The following is a 15,434-nucleotide window of genomic DNA, read 5'->3' as shown; positions in this document are numbered from 1 at the left end:
TCCGATATGCTTGGCCACCATCTCCCCTTTCCACCACTGACCAGATACTGTATCCATACACATTTCCATATTTCTCCGCTTTTATCCGATATCTGCGCCTCGAGAATATTGGCCGAAGGAGCGACAAGCAATGTCAGGACCCACAACTCGATACCAGCAGAGGTATGAGCATCACGCTTGGCTTGACGGGGTGATGGATGGGTCTGCAATGATACCGTGGGAGTCTTCTTGTGATTTATCGTGGGGGGTGGCTAACTGGTAACTCACCTTGAATGGTCGAAGTGAGGTCACACTACGCAGGCACGGACGTACGTTCGACTAGTCAACCAAACCACCTGGTTATCCCGTTGCGGCATAGAATAACCAAGCGAGAAAATGAGAAAGCGAAGGTAGCCTGAGCTGATACTCAACGTGCCATGTCTCACATGATGCTATCATAAGCTCATAACGTGGCGTCCACTCCGGGAAGAGGGAGATGAGGGGCTATTGTAGGAGTGTGTGTGTTGACCTGGAGAAGAGATGCGGGGAGTGTTGACTTTCAACATAGAAGGAGGAAAGAGCGACCTCGGGGTTGACTGAAGGGCCCCGGCCTTCAGCGCACCTTCCTTTTTTGGGTGTCGCCCTCCGCTCGCAGATTCGATTCCTTCACACCTTCCTCGTTTTTCTTCTCATTTTCTTCAAGTAACTTCTCTCAAACTTCAATAGCCTCTCCCTTCGAGATGCCCGCCCTAATCTTGGCTTCTTGGCTAACCCTCCGAGAGAACTTGAGGGCGTATCACCCATGCTAGCCAAGGTAAGTAGTTTGCTGACAGACATGCGAGTCACCTTGACTTTCTAGCCCAACTTCATGCTGGTAAAGTGGAACCAGCAGCCCAAAGACTGCCTACCGTGGGCTTACTCACCGCAATGGTATCGCTCTTTGCCCCCCGATTAGTCCTATCTCAAATCGCCCTGCAGAGGGTGGAGCATAAAAAAAGGAATATACACTGATATTTGATTGTTTTGTCAAGGGGCGGATCTACTCCGGGCTTCGGAGTGCACGCCTCTCCGCAGTCGCTCTTTTCAACCCCTGCCTATATCGATCGATGATTGGACATTGCTATTCATTGTCGATAGCGCCGAGTCTGTCGACTCAAGCAGTCGACGTAGGCAGAATGACTTGTCAGGCGACAATTTTCGGGAGAATTCCGCCCTGAGCATGTGCATATATGCTCTCTAGAGTCCTGGACAATCTAGACGGCGTTCCCACATGCTGGAAATTGGGAGTGCCGGCTCCTTGACTGCTATAAAAATTCCTCCGTCCGCGTGGAATGCAAGATCTCACTGTCATTTCTGAGCACCTAGCATTCCACTGCTCATTCTTGAGGACCACATCATTGCTCTGCTATTTGCAGCTCCGTTGGGCTTGGCTTTGTTATTATTCTCAGCTTTTAATTCGTGTCAACCGCCCTCCATCAAAGGGCAATAATGCTTTACGCTTAAGGGACAGCCACCTAGATCACCATGTATATTCTTCCATTGGGCTGCCTGTGCGCATTCCTGGCTATCCTGACGGATGCTGCGTCCACCTTTTCTCCTGCTCGTCCTCCATCCCTGCCCCTGGCAGTCAAGTCCCCCTACTTGAGTACTTGGTTGCCCGCTGGACAAGATGGCGGAAATGGTGGCTATTTGGCAGGCGAGTGGCCAACTTTCTGGGAGTAAGTAATCTAGAAATAAAACAACACAAAGGAGAAGCTGAGAACTTGTTATCAATAGAGGCCAGGTCACTGGTTGGGCTGGTTTGATTCGTGTTGATGGCCAGGTCTACACGTGGATGGGACTACCAGGCTCCGCTACTGTGGACCAAATTGCATATGAATACACCTCCACGAAAAGCATCTTCACTATGCACGTTGGTGATAAGGTTGAGATGAAGATAACCTTTCTCTCACCAATCACACCAAGTGATCTCCGACGACAGTCCCTTGTGTTTTCGTATCTTGATGTGAGCGTCAGCTCCCTCGACGGAGAGTCTCACAACGTGCAAGTGTACGCCGACATATCAGCTGGTAAAATTTACCTTGTCCTATTTTGAGGCAAATCAGAAATATTTACTGATGGTCTTCTAGAATGGGTGTCTGGCGATCGTTCTGCCATTGCACAGTGGGATTATGGTGTAACCGGTGACGGCGTTGCCTATCACAAGGTCCATCGCCAGACGCCGCTCCTCTTCTCTGAGAATAGAGATCAGGCCGAATGGGGCGACTGGTATTGGGCAACCGATGATGCTGCAGGTCTTACCTACCAGGCCGGGGCAGACGTTGATGTGCGAGGGGCGTTCGCGAGTAACGGAAGGCTGAGCAATACCAATGATGCCGGCTATAGGGCCATCTCCAATAACTGGCCAGTATTTGGGTTTTCTCATGACCTTGGGTCCATCAGATCTTCTACTGGAGTACTATTTTCGATAGGTCTAGCGCAACGAGAAGCAATCCAGTTCACTGGTACCTCTGATACGCTCAGCCCAATATCTTCCTTGTGGACAAGTTACTTCAGTACTGCACTAGATGCGGTGAGTATTCTACTTCCAGCACTGTAATGATCTGACTGACGGCCTGTAATGTAGCTTGATTTCTTCCACCATGATTATCAGGAAGCAAACTCTCTGTCTTCAGATCTTGATGAGCGAATTTCTCGAGATTCCATTGCTGCTGCGGGCCAAGACTATCTCACGATTACATCCCTTAGCATTCGTCAAGCTTTTGCCGCAACTCAGCTGTGTGGACCAGAAGACAACCCCTATCTCTTCATGAAGGAAATCTCGTCCAATGGCAACATGAACACGATAGATGTCATTTTCCCTGCACACCCAGTATTCTTATACACCAATCCAGACCTTCTCAAGTACCTTCTACGACCGCACTTTGAGATCCAGGAATCCGGGCACTACCCCAATTTCTATGCCATGCATGACATCGGTTCACATTACCCCAACGCCACAGGTCATCCAGATGGGAATGATGAACCAATGCCACTGGAGGAGTGCGGCAATATGGCCATCATGGCTTTGGCATTTGCACAGAAGTCTGGCGACACTGCATACCTCGAGAGTCACTACACAATACTGAGGCAATGGACTGACTATTTAATCGAAGACGCCCTTTATCCGGCAAACCAAATATCGACGGATGATTTTGCTGGCCCGCTCGCGTAAGTTCTCAGTTTTGGAAAATTGTTCGATTCATCTAACAGAGTTTCTAGGAACCAAACCAACCTTGCCCTAAAGGGGATCATCGGAATCGAGGCCATGTCAGTCATCGCAGATCTAGTCACAAATGCCAATGATGCGTCGAACCTCACCGGCTACGCCCACGACTATATCGATATGTGGCAGACTCTGGCAATTGCAAATAATGGAGCCCAGCCGCATACGACGTTGTCGTACGGATCGGATGACTCCCATGGTATGTGAATTCTGAAAACATTTCGTAGGATGGTGCAAATACTGATGGATCCTTGAAGGACTCCTTTACAATCTCTACGCTGATCGCGAGCTAGGCTTGAACCTAGTCCCGCAATCTGTGTACGACATGCAAAGTGATTTCTACCCAACTATCCAGGAGGAATACGGTGTGCCACTGGATACCCGACACCTGTACACTAAGAGTGAGCTGTCACTTGCGAGTTATTGAGACAAAGCTGATATTTTGTAGGTGATTGGCAACTCTTTGCAGCGGCGGTTGCGTCGACAAATACACGAGATATGTTCATCCAGCTACTTGTCAAGTGGATAAATCAGACGCCGACAAGTCGTCCCCTTACGGATCTTTATGATACTGTAACTGGAGGGTAAGTGCCTCTAGGCGTTTTAAGTTCTGGAACATCTTACTAATTTACTCAGGTACCCGCCTGTGGTTTTTATCGCTCGTCCTGTCATGGGCGGCGCTTTTGCCATGTTGCTGCTTGAGACGAACTCGTGAGGTGGCAGGTACAAATACGCCTTGTCGTTTTTCACAAAGGCTAGTTAATTAGGTTGAAAGGTCACTGAATATTTGTCTTTGGTAGTGTTATTTATCACCAAGCTTATACAAGTGACATCTTTCATTTTGTCTTCAGCGCATATAGCACCCTTTGCATTATTGTTCAGTTATGCTAGGTAGCAGAGACCCATGGGATACTGCTCGCAAATCTCTATAATATTGCGCGATATATAATCACAATTATAGACCATGCCCAAGGTGTAACCTAGGAGCTGAATATTTATAATTCCCAGTCGTAGATTTTGTGGCGCCGATTCAGCGTCACATGTCTAGAGTCCAGGCCTTCTACTCTGGGGCGTCCCACGAATCAAAGGCGCGGATTAAATCTGCAACACTTGGTTAACAAAAGCCGTACAATATTAAGGAACTGGCATACCGTAATACAGCATAATCCCCTCGAGGTGGGCATCCATGCCGATTCTCTCATCGACGGTGTGGATATTCAGCGCACGCCCTTCGCGAGCGGGACTCCAGCGGTAAATGTTTTGTGACAGGTTCCAATAAACTTTGGTGTCGGTATTCCCGGTCATGATGTCGCCGCTAACAACGACGGTTTTGCCTTTGAAGCTCGGTACTGACTCGAAGACGGAGCGGGTGACACCGGCAAAGCGGGCCCAAACAGGGCTCGTCTCAATATCGGTAGGGCTGATGGGAGCAGGGTTGAGAGGGGAATTCAATGTCGATACCGTAAGAACACCGGCCTTTCCCGCCTCAAGCTCGATTTCATTATTCCCGGAGGCATTCCGCCAGCTCAGGTTGAACTTATCGACGATAGGCTTGATGATTTTCTCAGCTCGTGCTTGCACCATCTCTGGCGTCTGATGTAACCCAACACGATAATTGACGACAGTGCTGATCTTTTCCGGGAGTGCATTGCTCTTTACTCCTCCATTAAATATGTCTGCGGCCTGAGATGACTGAAGAGTAAACCTAACCGTTTCCCCGCGGGATTTGGCAATTCTTTCGGCCGATGCCTCGTGGTCATCCGAGTCAAGAGCGGAGGAGAGCCAGTCCTCCACATATTTAGGAGAATGGCGGGCTTGACACTCGAGCATTCGGCGAGAAGGGTGATGTAACCCGAGGTTCGGAGTGAAAAATTCTAGTTCTTCGTTTTCGAGCTTGTATATGATTTCCGACATTATTCCGACCCCGGTGTGCTTTGGTGGAACGGAGCTGTGGCCACCAGGGACAGCAAGGTTGAAGACGAGAGTGATGGAACCTTTCTCGCTCACATCTGGCAGAGCATAAACCACATCATCCTCTCCTGCTTCGTCTTGAGATGACGACAATGAATGAAGGGTCATGAGTCCGGGTCCTCCCTCGTCAAAGATAAACTCCACGCCGTCTTTTCCGTACCTTTCCTCTAAAACCGGTGCGATACGCACAGCGCCGATATTACCTTGCGTCTCTTCGTCGAATCCGAAAGCCAGAATCACGGGCCTAGAAGGCGTCCAGTCTTGGCTTAAAAGGTCATCTACTGCAGACATAATACCGATAAGACCGTTCTTGCAGTCGCTGCTGCCTCTTCCCCAGAGAAACTCGCCGTCAAAGTAGCCAGAAAAGGGAGGATGGGTCCAATCTGAGGGATCATCGACGGGAACGACATCTTGGTGAGCAGTGAATAAAATTGGCTTCCTCTTTTTAGAAGACTCTGGAGAGGGTTCCACAGTTATGAGAAGGTTGAAGCGGTTAATGGTTTCGATTTTTGCTTTGGTACGGCTGTAGAAGTCAGCGGAAGAAAAAATGATGCAACAGAAAAGAACAAGGAAGGAGCAAGGGAATTAGGTTTGGAAGTAGGGAAGGAGCGACCTCAATGGGGATAGAGCCTACATATGAGGAAAGAACAGAGCAAGTGCATAGCCAAAGTCAACAAACGGCTTAAATGCGTCATCATTGGGATCTGTCATGGAATCTGTGATCGCAGTCGGGATTTGAACAGCCTTGGAAAGGCGGTCAACCTGACGATGTAGGATCGCTTCATCTTGGATATATCGAATGGATGGGAAGAGACCGTCGTCGTCGAGATGGACCTTCTGTGGGAGAGGGCAGACCTCTGACTCTCTATCTGTGAGATCGCCGAGGATCTGCTGCGGGGAAAGCGGGATTGAGAAGGCTTCGGCGCTCGAGAGGAGGCTGAAGCCAATTGCAAGGGGCAGAACGGGAGCCCACATTTTGGCAGTCTGGGGAACGATCTGATCTCGCCGTCGGCATCGAACGGTGAAGTTGAAGAGAAGAAAAGAAGATGGAAGGGGTCTTGGAGGTCCGACGGTTACATTCTACTCAGTCTTAGTGTGGGGTACTGGGACTGTCAGGAGCGGAGTCGGATTTGGAGTAATCGCAACGACTCCCATCGATACGCAGTGCGAATCGATAAACAGATGCTGCAGCTCCTATAGAATGGAATACGATGTAGTTCTGCGTAATCAGGTTGTTACGTGCACATTTCTCGTGAGTCAGCAACGGCCTGGATGATGACTTCACGCGGAGAATGCGGTGGCTGCTTGGACCGCGGCTTGTCGGTTCGGCTCGTCTCAAGCAATAAATACCGGCTTTGCCTGCAATTCTTCCACTGCATTTCCACGACAAACAATTTCTCCCTATCGTTATCAGTAATAGTACTCAGACGCTCTAAAAAAATGCCGTTTAAAACATGGTTGACAGAAACCCTCGGAATCCAGGTCCCCATCGTCCAAGGAGGTGAGAGCTTTATCTTAGATGATGCATGTGTGCGAAAATATCCTAACTAGACTTGGTAGGAATGATGTGGGTTGGTCGTGCTGGTAAGTCTTTGGCAGCCGTCTGCTTCTAATTTCTAACGTTTGAAAAGAGATGACCTCTGCTGTTGCGAACGCCGGAGCTCTCGGGTTCCTGGTAAGCTACCAATATCATCGCAAACAAGCAATTAGTCCGCTGACAATCCGTAGACAGCGCTCACCCAACCCTCACCAGATGCCTTGCGGGCGGAGATCCGTCGCTGTCGGAGTATGACTGATAAGCCGGTACTGCCCCAAATCGCGACCAGGAAGGCATCCTCAAAGATACTAAGTTGTTATCTCTAGTTCGGTGTGAACATAACCATGCTTCCTGCCATGAACGCTCCAGACTATTTGGGCTACGCCAAGGCCGCTGTTGAAGAGGGTATCAAAATAATTGAGACCGCGGGGAATCCCGAGCCCATCCTCAAGTACCTCAAGAGCAACGGGGTTACTGTCATTCACAAATGCGTGTCGCTTGGACATGCATTGAAGGCACAGGCCAAGGGCGTGGATTGCATCTCCATTGATGGGTGAGCATTACATCACATATTCTAAAACTTGTACCCAGCTAACAGGGAGTACAGTATCGAATGGTGCGTACCATTTCTAATCGGATATTTGCGTTCGTGGCTAACAGTAGGGCATATACAGCGCTGGCCATGGAGGTGAATGTATGCAGCTGCCCTGGCCTATGGTTACTGTTGACTTGACTGACCGTGTTAGATGACATCACATCAATGATCCTCCTAGGACGGTGCGCCCAGGAGCTGAAGATCCCATTTCTCGCATCTGGCGGTTTCGCCGATGGTAAGGGACTAGCAATGGCCCTTATCCTCGGAGCTCAAGGGTAATCCTGAAATCAAGCATTGGGAAGTAAAGGCCTGCTAACTTGAACAGAATCAACATGGGCACCCGCTGGATGTGCACTGTCGAGTCCCCAATCCACCAAAACGTCAAAGAGGCAATCGTCAAGATGGATGAGAACGACACTATCCTCGTCCTTCGCAAGTTTCGTAACACGACGCGCTTGGCCAGAGTGAGTTTTGAGCCAACACCTCCAAAAGCCAAGATCATCCGCTGATTAGTTGACAGAATGAGGTCACGTTGGAGGTGCACAAGATTGAAAACAGCAAGCTGGAGCCTCAATTCCAGGAAGTGGCCCACCTCATGTCCGGTGCCCGAGGGAGGGGCGTATATGAAACCGGTGACATTGACGCGGGTGTCTGGTCCGTTGGTCTTGCGGCCGGGCTGATCAAGTCGATTCCCACGTGTCAAGAGCTCTCACGAACCATCGAGCGTGAGGCGGCTGAGGCTCTCTCAAAGGCCAATAGTCTGTATACAAACCGCCCTAGTCTTTGAGTTGGTAGCGCGTCCGATTGCAAGTTGGTTAGTAGAAATGTGCCTGCTATGCTAGACTGTGTACTTATGTTTTCAAGTCAATAATAGTCCGTACTTCGTATACTCCAAGTTGAATTGTAAGTGGATAACGGGGACCGTTAGTCTGAAACAGCCGGGCAACGGGAGTGTGCCAGTTAAATGCCGAAGCCTGTGCGGGTGGCTCCGTGCTCAATTTCCCTAGCAGTAAGCAAACCTACCGGGTCCTCTCCTGAATTTTCATCGGAAGTCCGAATAACTCTGGCCAGGATATGGGTTTTTCATCACAAACAGAGTACCTGAAAGTTGAAACTGCATATACAGCCACAGACCGGTGACGTCAGGGGTTTTCAGCCCTGACTCCAGCCGAGTCAGGAGTGTGGCTCGGGTCGGTCAGCCAACCAGGATATCCTGAACATCAACCAGGACCCAGAGACTGAGAGTAAGAGTATGATCTTCCCCGCGATCTGCAGGCGTGGAGGACGATCGTATTCTCGAGACGGCTCAGAATTCCCCCGATAATAACAACGCGTTGTGTGCTCGTGCTGGTGTTGAAACGCATCGCAGCTTATTGGGGGCGAAGATGGTACTTTGTCGCAATGGCGGCACGGATTTCCGGTTGAAGTAAGATACGTATTATATCCAAGCCCCGGGGTGAAAAGTTTCTTCATCGAGTGGATTTGAAGCCGGGCCAGGGCGGATTGAAATTTGGCCGCCTGGTGTCCTTTTCGCCGAGAGCGGATTGTCGATCGGATGAGGTGATAATCAACCCCGTCCTTGCAGAAGCATTGAATGTCCATGGTCTCTAAATGTACGTGAGCTCCGGTATCACGAAAGAATCTCCTTGAATCCGCATCAAGTGGCTGGCTGGGCGTTGGGAAACCAACAGCGCGAGGTTGACTGTAAACAGGGGATAGCAAAGCCACAAGCGAAGAGTGGGCCTCATGGATCAGATTAACTTTGGTCCCCCCAGGCACAGGAACACTAAAAACATCAATGTCCTTTGCAAGGTCTTCCTCAGAGTTCACGCTCCACCCTCGGCTCCTCCTTGTTTGACAGATTCAATAGTGCGGCGATCCTGACATCATCGCCTTGCGCAGCCAACCAATGCAGCCCAGAACGGCGTATTCGGGGTGGAGGTGTGGAACAGACGAACCTGTTCGAGTTTGGTTTGGAATCTGGAGAAGCAAAGTCTTGGCTCGGCATATCGCTTGTGTTTCAGCCTGCGATATTTGCGATTTCATTGTCCCAAGCTGGACCCAAGGGGTTGGGTTCGTCTCCCCGTTGTGGCCCGCTGAGCCCTTCTCAGTTCGGCCTTGAATAAATATGCCGCTGTCCCTGTGCTGGAGCCCGCGGCCCGTTGAACTTTCTGTTTCATCCTGCTTTCGTTCTCTTTTCCTCATCTCTCCTGACTGAGCATCTCCCAGTGCTCGTTCATCCATTCTTTACTATACTCGCCAGAGACGCCTCTCGCTTCCACTCCTTCATTCACTACACAATACACGCCAATCCATACTTCCACAATGCAGCTCACCAAGGCCCTCCTCCCCCTCGCCCTCCTGGCCCCCCTCGTCTCCGCGAACCCCCAATTAGTCAACGACCTCCTAGGAGCCGGCGATTCATCCGACCAATCTGCCGGAGAGACCGGTGTCGGCAACGCTGGTGTCGGCGCCCCTGTGCAGGCCAGTGTTCCCACCGAGACCGCAGGGGTCGGCGCACCCGTCCAGGCCAGCGCAGCTCCTTCTTCTTCCACTGAGGACGAGGAAGAGACCGCGACCGCGGGAGTCGGCGCACCCGTCCAGGCTACTGGCTCTAGCAGCTCTGAGACTGACTCCGACTCCGGCTCTGGGTCCTCAAGCACCGCCGAAGCGCCCGCCGAGACAGAGACTGGCGCAGCTGGCGCAGCCACCACAATGGCAACCGAGGCTTCCACAACTGCTGTCCCTACCGGCATCGTAACAGCCCAGGACGACGACGCCTCCGGCAGTGGCATCGCTACCGGATCTATGACCACCGCCCCTACTACTACGGCCGGCAACAACCAGTCGCAGGAGTCCCAGGGTGCCAGCAGCACCTCTGGCTCTGGATCTAGCCCCAGCTCCGGCTCCGGCTCCGGCTCCGGCTCTGACTCTAGCTCTGCGGACCCTACTTCCTCTGGCGATGCCGCTGATGCCTCGCCGACGGATGATGCCGCTTCTGCGGTGCTCGGAAGCCCCGCCTCCATGCTCGGTGCTATCTTGCTCTCGGTCGTTGTGCCTTTGTTCTAGATTATATAATTTATTCTCCCTTGCACCTCAGCGTCCATTTCCACACCGCAGCAGTGTGAATAGGACAGGGGTGTGTGGGAGGAAGGAAAGCGATGCAGTGGGAATGCAACGGCTCTGTATACCATACGTATATAAGTACCTCCTGGCTTGGACTGGGTTGGCTGGAACACTTCGATATCGCTGGACGATTCGACGAGAGACTTAATTCTTCGTGGTCAGATCAGGGCCTACACTTCGGTCCGGAACATTTGTTACTTCTTACTATACCGACTACTAGTAGTAGTAGTATTATTTACTCTACCTACCTACGCTTGTAGGCAGGACATTTGATTATTAGATACCACAATCGCTTTGCCGTACTCGAGGCTCATGTATAGTAGTTTCATAGACGAGAATAATAAGAATGTATTGAGTCATAACGTCAACAAGCTGGGGTATCTTGCTGCTAAAAAGCCCGAAAACAAAATGAATAACCGAAAAAAGCAACCACAAAAGATCAACGCACCAATGCATAATTCGTTCATAATACCAATCATCGGGGTACAACAATCCCCCGTGCTTCAAGCCTCTCATAATCCTTCTTCTTCATCGTCACGGGCTGGAGGTACGGAGGAATTTCGATTCCGTCGCTGTATTGTTTGTGTCAATAACAAAATCCAAAATGAAATCATGCAATGTAACAAAGAGATGCACTTACCGATAGTATGCAATCTTGATATTCCGAGCACGGTCCTTGAGCGCCCCCTGGTCTCGTCCCTCAATTCGCACTTCGCCCTCCCTCGGCGGCTGTGCCTGGTTCTGTCTCTCGATCACTGCCCAGCTGTTGGAGTGATCTTTCATCAAACGTAGTAGTCTCTTGTCCTCCTCTTCCGTCCATCGTACTCTGGCGGTGGGCTGAGAGCTGGGCACAGTGCGTTGTCTTGGAGGTTCTGGACTTGGGGCTTCTTCTTCGTTGGTGTCAACATTGGCGTCACCTTGAGTTTCTGGTTCCTCCACCCGTGCACGCTTGCGTCTCGATTCTTGTGGTTTCTCCCTTCGTCGGCTTTCGAGATCAACCGAGCGTCTGTCGTAATCAAAATAGCTTGGACCAACTTCGGGCTCGGACTCGGACTCGGATGATCGCCGCGCACGCTTGCGAGATGCACGCTGTTCAACGCGTCTCACTGCACTATCAGAGTCACTGTCTCGAATCGGGGAAACTCGCGCAGCGTCGTGTTGTCGGTCAATAAACCGTGTAGCAGCACTACGACCGGGTCCGGTCTTGGTTGCTTCCCATATGCGTTGGGTCAGTGTCATTTCACCTGAGCCTTGATTCCTAGTACCAGATCCCTGACTCCAAGGCGCTCTGCTCCTGGGGATAGGAGCGGGGCTGCGAGACCTCTCTATTTGAGGGTCCTCGTTCCCGATGGCGAGTTGTGAATCATCCTCGAAAGTGATGTCCTCGTCAGGTCCCAAAGTAGGAGAGACATCGTCGAACGACTGCGGAACCTCGTGAGGCACATTTTGCTGGGCTGGGCGGCTCGAGGGAAGATCTGAAGAGCTTCGGCGACGGATGGAAGTAGGCTGCTCGTTCACTGTTCGAGAGACTGGGTGGACAATGTCGGATTTTCGGGAATTTCCAGATGCCCCAGTACGGAGTCGATCGTGTCTTTGTGTGATGCGTTGAATAGAGAGAGCGTTCAAATATGAGCTGATAAATGTTAGAAAAGTCGACATATTTGGGAGTATTACTTACGGTCTGGAAGACCGTCTCCGCTCCGCATCCCCTTGGACAGTTAGTGATTTAGGTTGCTGCTGCTGCTGCTCCGGCACTTCAGTAGTTTGCTGTTCAACGCTCTGTTGATGCGTGGTTTCTAGTTCGTCCTCTTGCGTCTCACCGCTTGGCTCCGCTTCTGAAGCCCCCAAGGTGCTGGCAAAGCTAGGGTGCTTTGAATTAAAAAATGCGTCGTGGACTTCTTGCGCAGTCATGCGCTTTTGCAATTCCTCGTCGATTTCTTCTGTCCTCTTGCGGACCCACCCTGCTGCCGCGAGGACAAACCTTTTCCAAAGGTATGAACCTCGCAATTCCTCAACGTCAATGCCATCCTCAGTGTCTGACAGAAGGATCTCGTTGTAGAGATTCTCAACGAAACCTCGATATTGCTCGGGAAGTGCACCGTCAGAACCACCGAAATTTGGCAAATTAAATCCACGCGGTGGAGATTTGCGAGACAATCCTGTAAAGAAGCACATTCTAACGGCGTTCTTAGCGCTGAACCCAGGCTTACCATGGTTTTCTTCCAATTGCAGGATCAGGGACTGCTTTCGAATCTCTAAACCAAGCTCAAAGGTCTCTTTCTCCAAGGAACTTTCACCGGCCGCTTTTTCTTGTTCAGCGCCAACCAGGCGGGTCATAAAAGGCAGCGGGAATAGATTCTCGATATTCTGTATTGCCCGCCTCTGGGAGTTTGTACTAGTACCGGCCAGAAGTATCTCAACTGCAAAGCGTGCGCAGTTGGCCATTTGCACGATGGGTTCTGGTCCCCAGTCATTGAATTCACCCCGTCTGCCTCCAAGGGTAAAAGCGAACAGATGACTAATGTCTCCAACATCAATATAAGTTTGACTCCCAAAGTGCTGTATTTCATTATCCAGGTTTGTCGTCAAGCGGCGAAGGCGTCTACTTTGGGTGTTTCTGGGATCACTGAGCGTTTTGGCTTTATTCACGATCACCACCGGAGTCGCCGTTCTCGGAGCGAGGAACTCCAGGACGGTTTTGCCCGCCCGCTCAAGATCAGGAATAACCTCTAGCATCATTTCCGGATCAAGGTCCATTCCCGACTCAAGCTGGACAAAGGTTGTTCCCGAAATGTTGGTAGTGTCACCAGGGGATTCTGGGACGATTGAACCTCCATAGCGGGCACCCGTTTTTCTCGGAGACTTGAACGGGGATTTGAACGGGGATTCTTCATTGACAGGAGGGAGGGCTATCCAGTGTCAGAATAAATGACGATGAACCAGAGGTGAATACAAGAAGAGAGCAAATAAAGGCTAAATGAAATGAGAGAAACGTGAGAAGTAGTTGAAGTTGAGACTCATAGGCATTGGGGCACGCCAAGAAATCTCCCGATCGGGAAACAGATCAGGTAAACCAACAACAAGGTGCGCGCGGGCTTCAACTACCACATACCTTTGCTTTGCTCTCGCCCGCCATGGCCATCTGTTGGTTTGATTTCCTTGGAGCCCATGCGAGTTTCTTCGACCTCACGGCTTTGACTTCTTGTAACGCGTTTGCGACTCGGAGACGCTTGCGGCTGCGAGAAGAGATCTTGCCGCGACCGTGACCGCGAATGTCCCTGCATCATGGTGTAGGCGGCAGATCAGAAGGAGGCTCTATATACTATGTATATAGATACTAGTGTCGGAAGAAGATCGAGTCTCATAGATTTTCGATGAATCGCGATAAACCGCGATGGAAATACTCGATAGTCGACAAAAACCGAGGGGCGGAAGAAGGCAAGTTCAGATCACATTTTCGCCGCCAGGAAACAAATAAGGGGGCTGATCGAGGTTTAGGTTGTCTTGGCGGTTGGCAGCTCGAGATAAACAGGGTTAGTACAATATTTAATTAGTAAGCATTCACAACCCTAACCCAAACCCAAACCCTAACCCTTCGAGCGCGTAGCAGAAGTAAACGGGCAAAACCAGACAAGTTTTCGGACCATTTATACTTACACTGATCCTTTTTAGACTTATGCTATTCTGTTGACTCTGTCGACTCTGTTTGGCCGCAACCCAGTCTCTATCTAGTCCGAACTGAGTCAGTCGACGCTCGACAACCTACAAGGTATTCTTGACTGAAACCATTTTTTCCGACATTCTCGGCGCGACAGAACGACATTGGTGATGATTAGACGCGCATAAAGTCACGACCATTTCTAATCATACTTGTCATATCACGGGCAATCAATGGTAAGAGGTCGGATGCACGGGAAAGTTACTTTGGCTGATAACGAAAGATTTCCATGGATGGATGTAACTCTCGTCTCACTGTGGCTGCTTACCCGTCTCAACGTCGCTACCGCCTAATAAACGGCGAGACTCAGCTAATGCTGAGTAAACCCTCGTTGATAAACGGGATTTAAATAAAATCCCTCCATGGCTCCATGGATTTATGAAGATCTTCACCGATCTATCCGCAGTGAAAATTGAAATCTATCTTTATCACCAAGCTACAACCGCGCGCAGTAAAAATCACACCAAAGACAATGGCAATTACACATACAGCCCAGGACGTCATCACGACGCTGAACCTGGCACCACATCCAGAGAAGGGCTACTACGTCGAGACATTCCGAGACGCAAATACATTACCCGGGGGTCGCGCAAACAGTACTTACATCTACTACCTCCTTGAGGGTGAGTCCGGCCTCTCACACTGGCACCGAGTCCTCGACGCCGTTGAAGTCTGGCACTATTACTCCGGTGCGCCGCTGCGACTCTCGCTATCATGGGACGATGGTGCACCTGTTCGCGATCTCGTTCTCGGCCCGGACATTTGGCAGGGTCAAAGGCCGCAGATTATGGTTGAGCGCGGAGAATGGCAGCATGCGCTGTCTTTGGGGGACTGGACTCTTGTGGGCTGCTCTGTTGCGCCTGGGTTTGAGTTTGGGAGCTTTGAGATGGCAGATCCAGGCTGGGAACCAAAGGGCGCAGCGAAGGAATGATAGAGGAGCTTATAAAGTCTGCGGCAAAGCCACTATCAGGCGGCGGGATGCAGCTGAGATGGAGTCGCGGACAGGACTGCATGTAGACGCGGTCGATAGGTAAATTATTTATCGCAATTCCCAAAGCTCGACTACCAGACTGAGATTTTGATATCCATTTGTAGCATTCAGCTCTACATGTAGCTTGTCAGAGTCGTTCCGAATAGGGATGACCGATCGCAGCAACTAGAAGCACGACAAGGCCGTGTAATCTGGCGTATTCGGATAGGAGTCATCGGACTGTAGTGAGATCAGGCGTACAACATTTGACCG

The 15,434-nt window shown here is 50.6% G+C and overlaps 6 protein-coding genes across 6 annotated transcripts; 4 read left to right on the top strand and 2 right to left on the bottom strand.

Moving 5' to 3' along the window:
• Nucleotides 1-1,503: 1,503 nt before the first annotated feature.
• gta1 (glutaminase GtaA) lies at nt 1,504-3,959 on the top strand (the record flags this gene model as incomplete). The annotated part of the gene is made up of 8 exons (XM_040810001.1): nt 1,504-1,697; nt 1,756-2,048; nt 2,109-2,551; nt 2,606-3,189; nt 3,232-3,443; nt 3,502-3,645; nt 3,693-3,828; nt 3,881-3,959. The coding sequence occupies 8 exons, from the start codon at nt 1,504-1,506 to the stop codon at nt 3,957-3,959; spliced, it is 2,085 nt and encodes a 694-aa protein (XP_040666338.1).
• A 345-nt stretch (nt 3,960-4,304) lies between these two features.
• cps1 (Gly-Xaa carboxypeptidase) lies at nt 4,305-6,190 on the bottom strand (the record flags this gene model as incomplete). Its single annotated transcript, XM_040814523.1, has 3 exons — nt 4,305-4,345; nt 4,396-5,738; nt 5,850-6,190. The coding sequence occupies 3 exons, from the start codon at nt 6,188-6,190 to the stop codon at nt 4,305-4,307; spliced, it is 1,725 nt and encodes a 574-aa protein (XP_040666337.1).
• Nucleotides 6,191-6,655: 465 nt separating this feature from the next.
• Nucleotides 6,656-8,134, top strand: ASPVEDRAFT_82137 (NAD(P)H-dependent flavin oxidoreductase; the record flags this gene model as incomplete). Its single annotated transcript, XM_040817150.1, has 10 exons — nt 6,656-6,716; nt 6,776-6,799; nt 6,847-6,890; nt 6,944-7,018; nt 7,079-7,305; nt 7,360-7,368; nt 7,427-7,446; nt 7,499-7,622; nt 7,673-7,811; nt 7,868-8,134. 10 exons carry the CDS (start codon nt 6,656-6,658, stop codon nt 8,132-8,134), a joined length of 990 nt encoding a protein of 329 aa, XP_040666336.1.
• Nucleotides 8,135-9,672: 1,538 nt separating this feature from the next.
• Nucleotides 9,673-10,416, top strand: ASPVEDRAFT_27293 (uncharacterized protein; the record flags this gene model as incomplete). Its single annotated transcript, XM_040810000.1, has 1 exon — nt 9,673-10,416. The coding sequence occupies one exon, from the start codon at nt 9,673-9,675 to the stop codon at nt 10,414-10,416; it is 744 nt and encodes a 247-aa protein (XP_040666335.1).
• A 214-nt stretch (nt 10,417-10,630) lies between these two features.
• ASPVEDRAFT_579536 (uncharacterized protein) lies at nt 10,631-13,532 on the bottom strand. Its single transcript, XM_040815395.1, has 4 exons — nt 12,152-13,532; nt 11,114-12,106; nt 10,922-11,045; nt 10,631-10,861 (listed from the first exon to the last, which is right to left on the bottom strand). The coding sequence occupies exons 1-3, from the start codon at nt 13,228-13,230 to the stop codon at nt 10,949-10,951; spliced, it is 2,169 nt and encodes a 722-aa protein (XP_040666334.1). The 5' UTR covers nt 13,231-13,532; the 3' UTR covers nt 10,631-10,861; nt 10,922-10,948.
• A 743-nt stretch (nt 13,533-14,275) lies between these two features.
• ASPVEDRAFT_40086 (cupin domain-containing protein) lies at nt 14,276-15,355 on the top strand. Its single transcript, XM_040812046.1, has 2 exons — nt 14,276-14,367; nt 14,415-15,355. The coding sequence occupies exon 2, from the start codon at nt 14,664-14,666 to the stop codon at nt 15,120-15,122; it is 459 nt and encodes a 152-aa protein (XP_040666333.1). The 5' UTR covers nt 14,276-14,367; nt 14,415-14,663; the 3' UTR covers nt 15,123-15,355.
• Nucleotides 15,356-15,434: the final 79 nt, after the last annotated feature.

The sequence above is a fragment of the Aspergillus versicolor genome (assembly GCF_001890125.1).
Source record: "Aspergillus versicolor CBS 583.65 unplaced genomic scaffold ASPVEscaffold_3, whole genome shotgun sequence".
Taxonomy (NCBI): domain Eukaryota; kingdom Fungi; phylum Ascomycota; class Eurotiomycetes; order Eurotiales; family Aspergillaceae; genus Aspergillus; species Aspergillus versicolor.
This window is presented reverse-complemented; position numbering and strand designations above follow the sequence as displayed.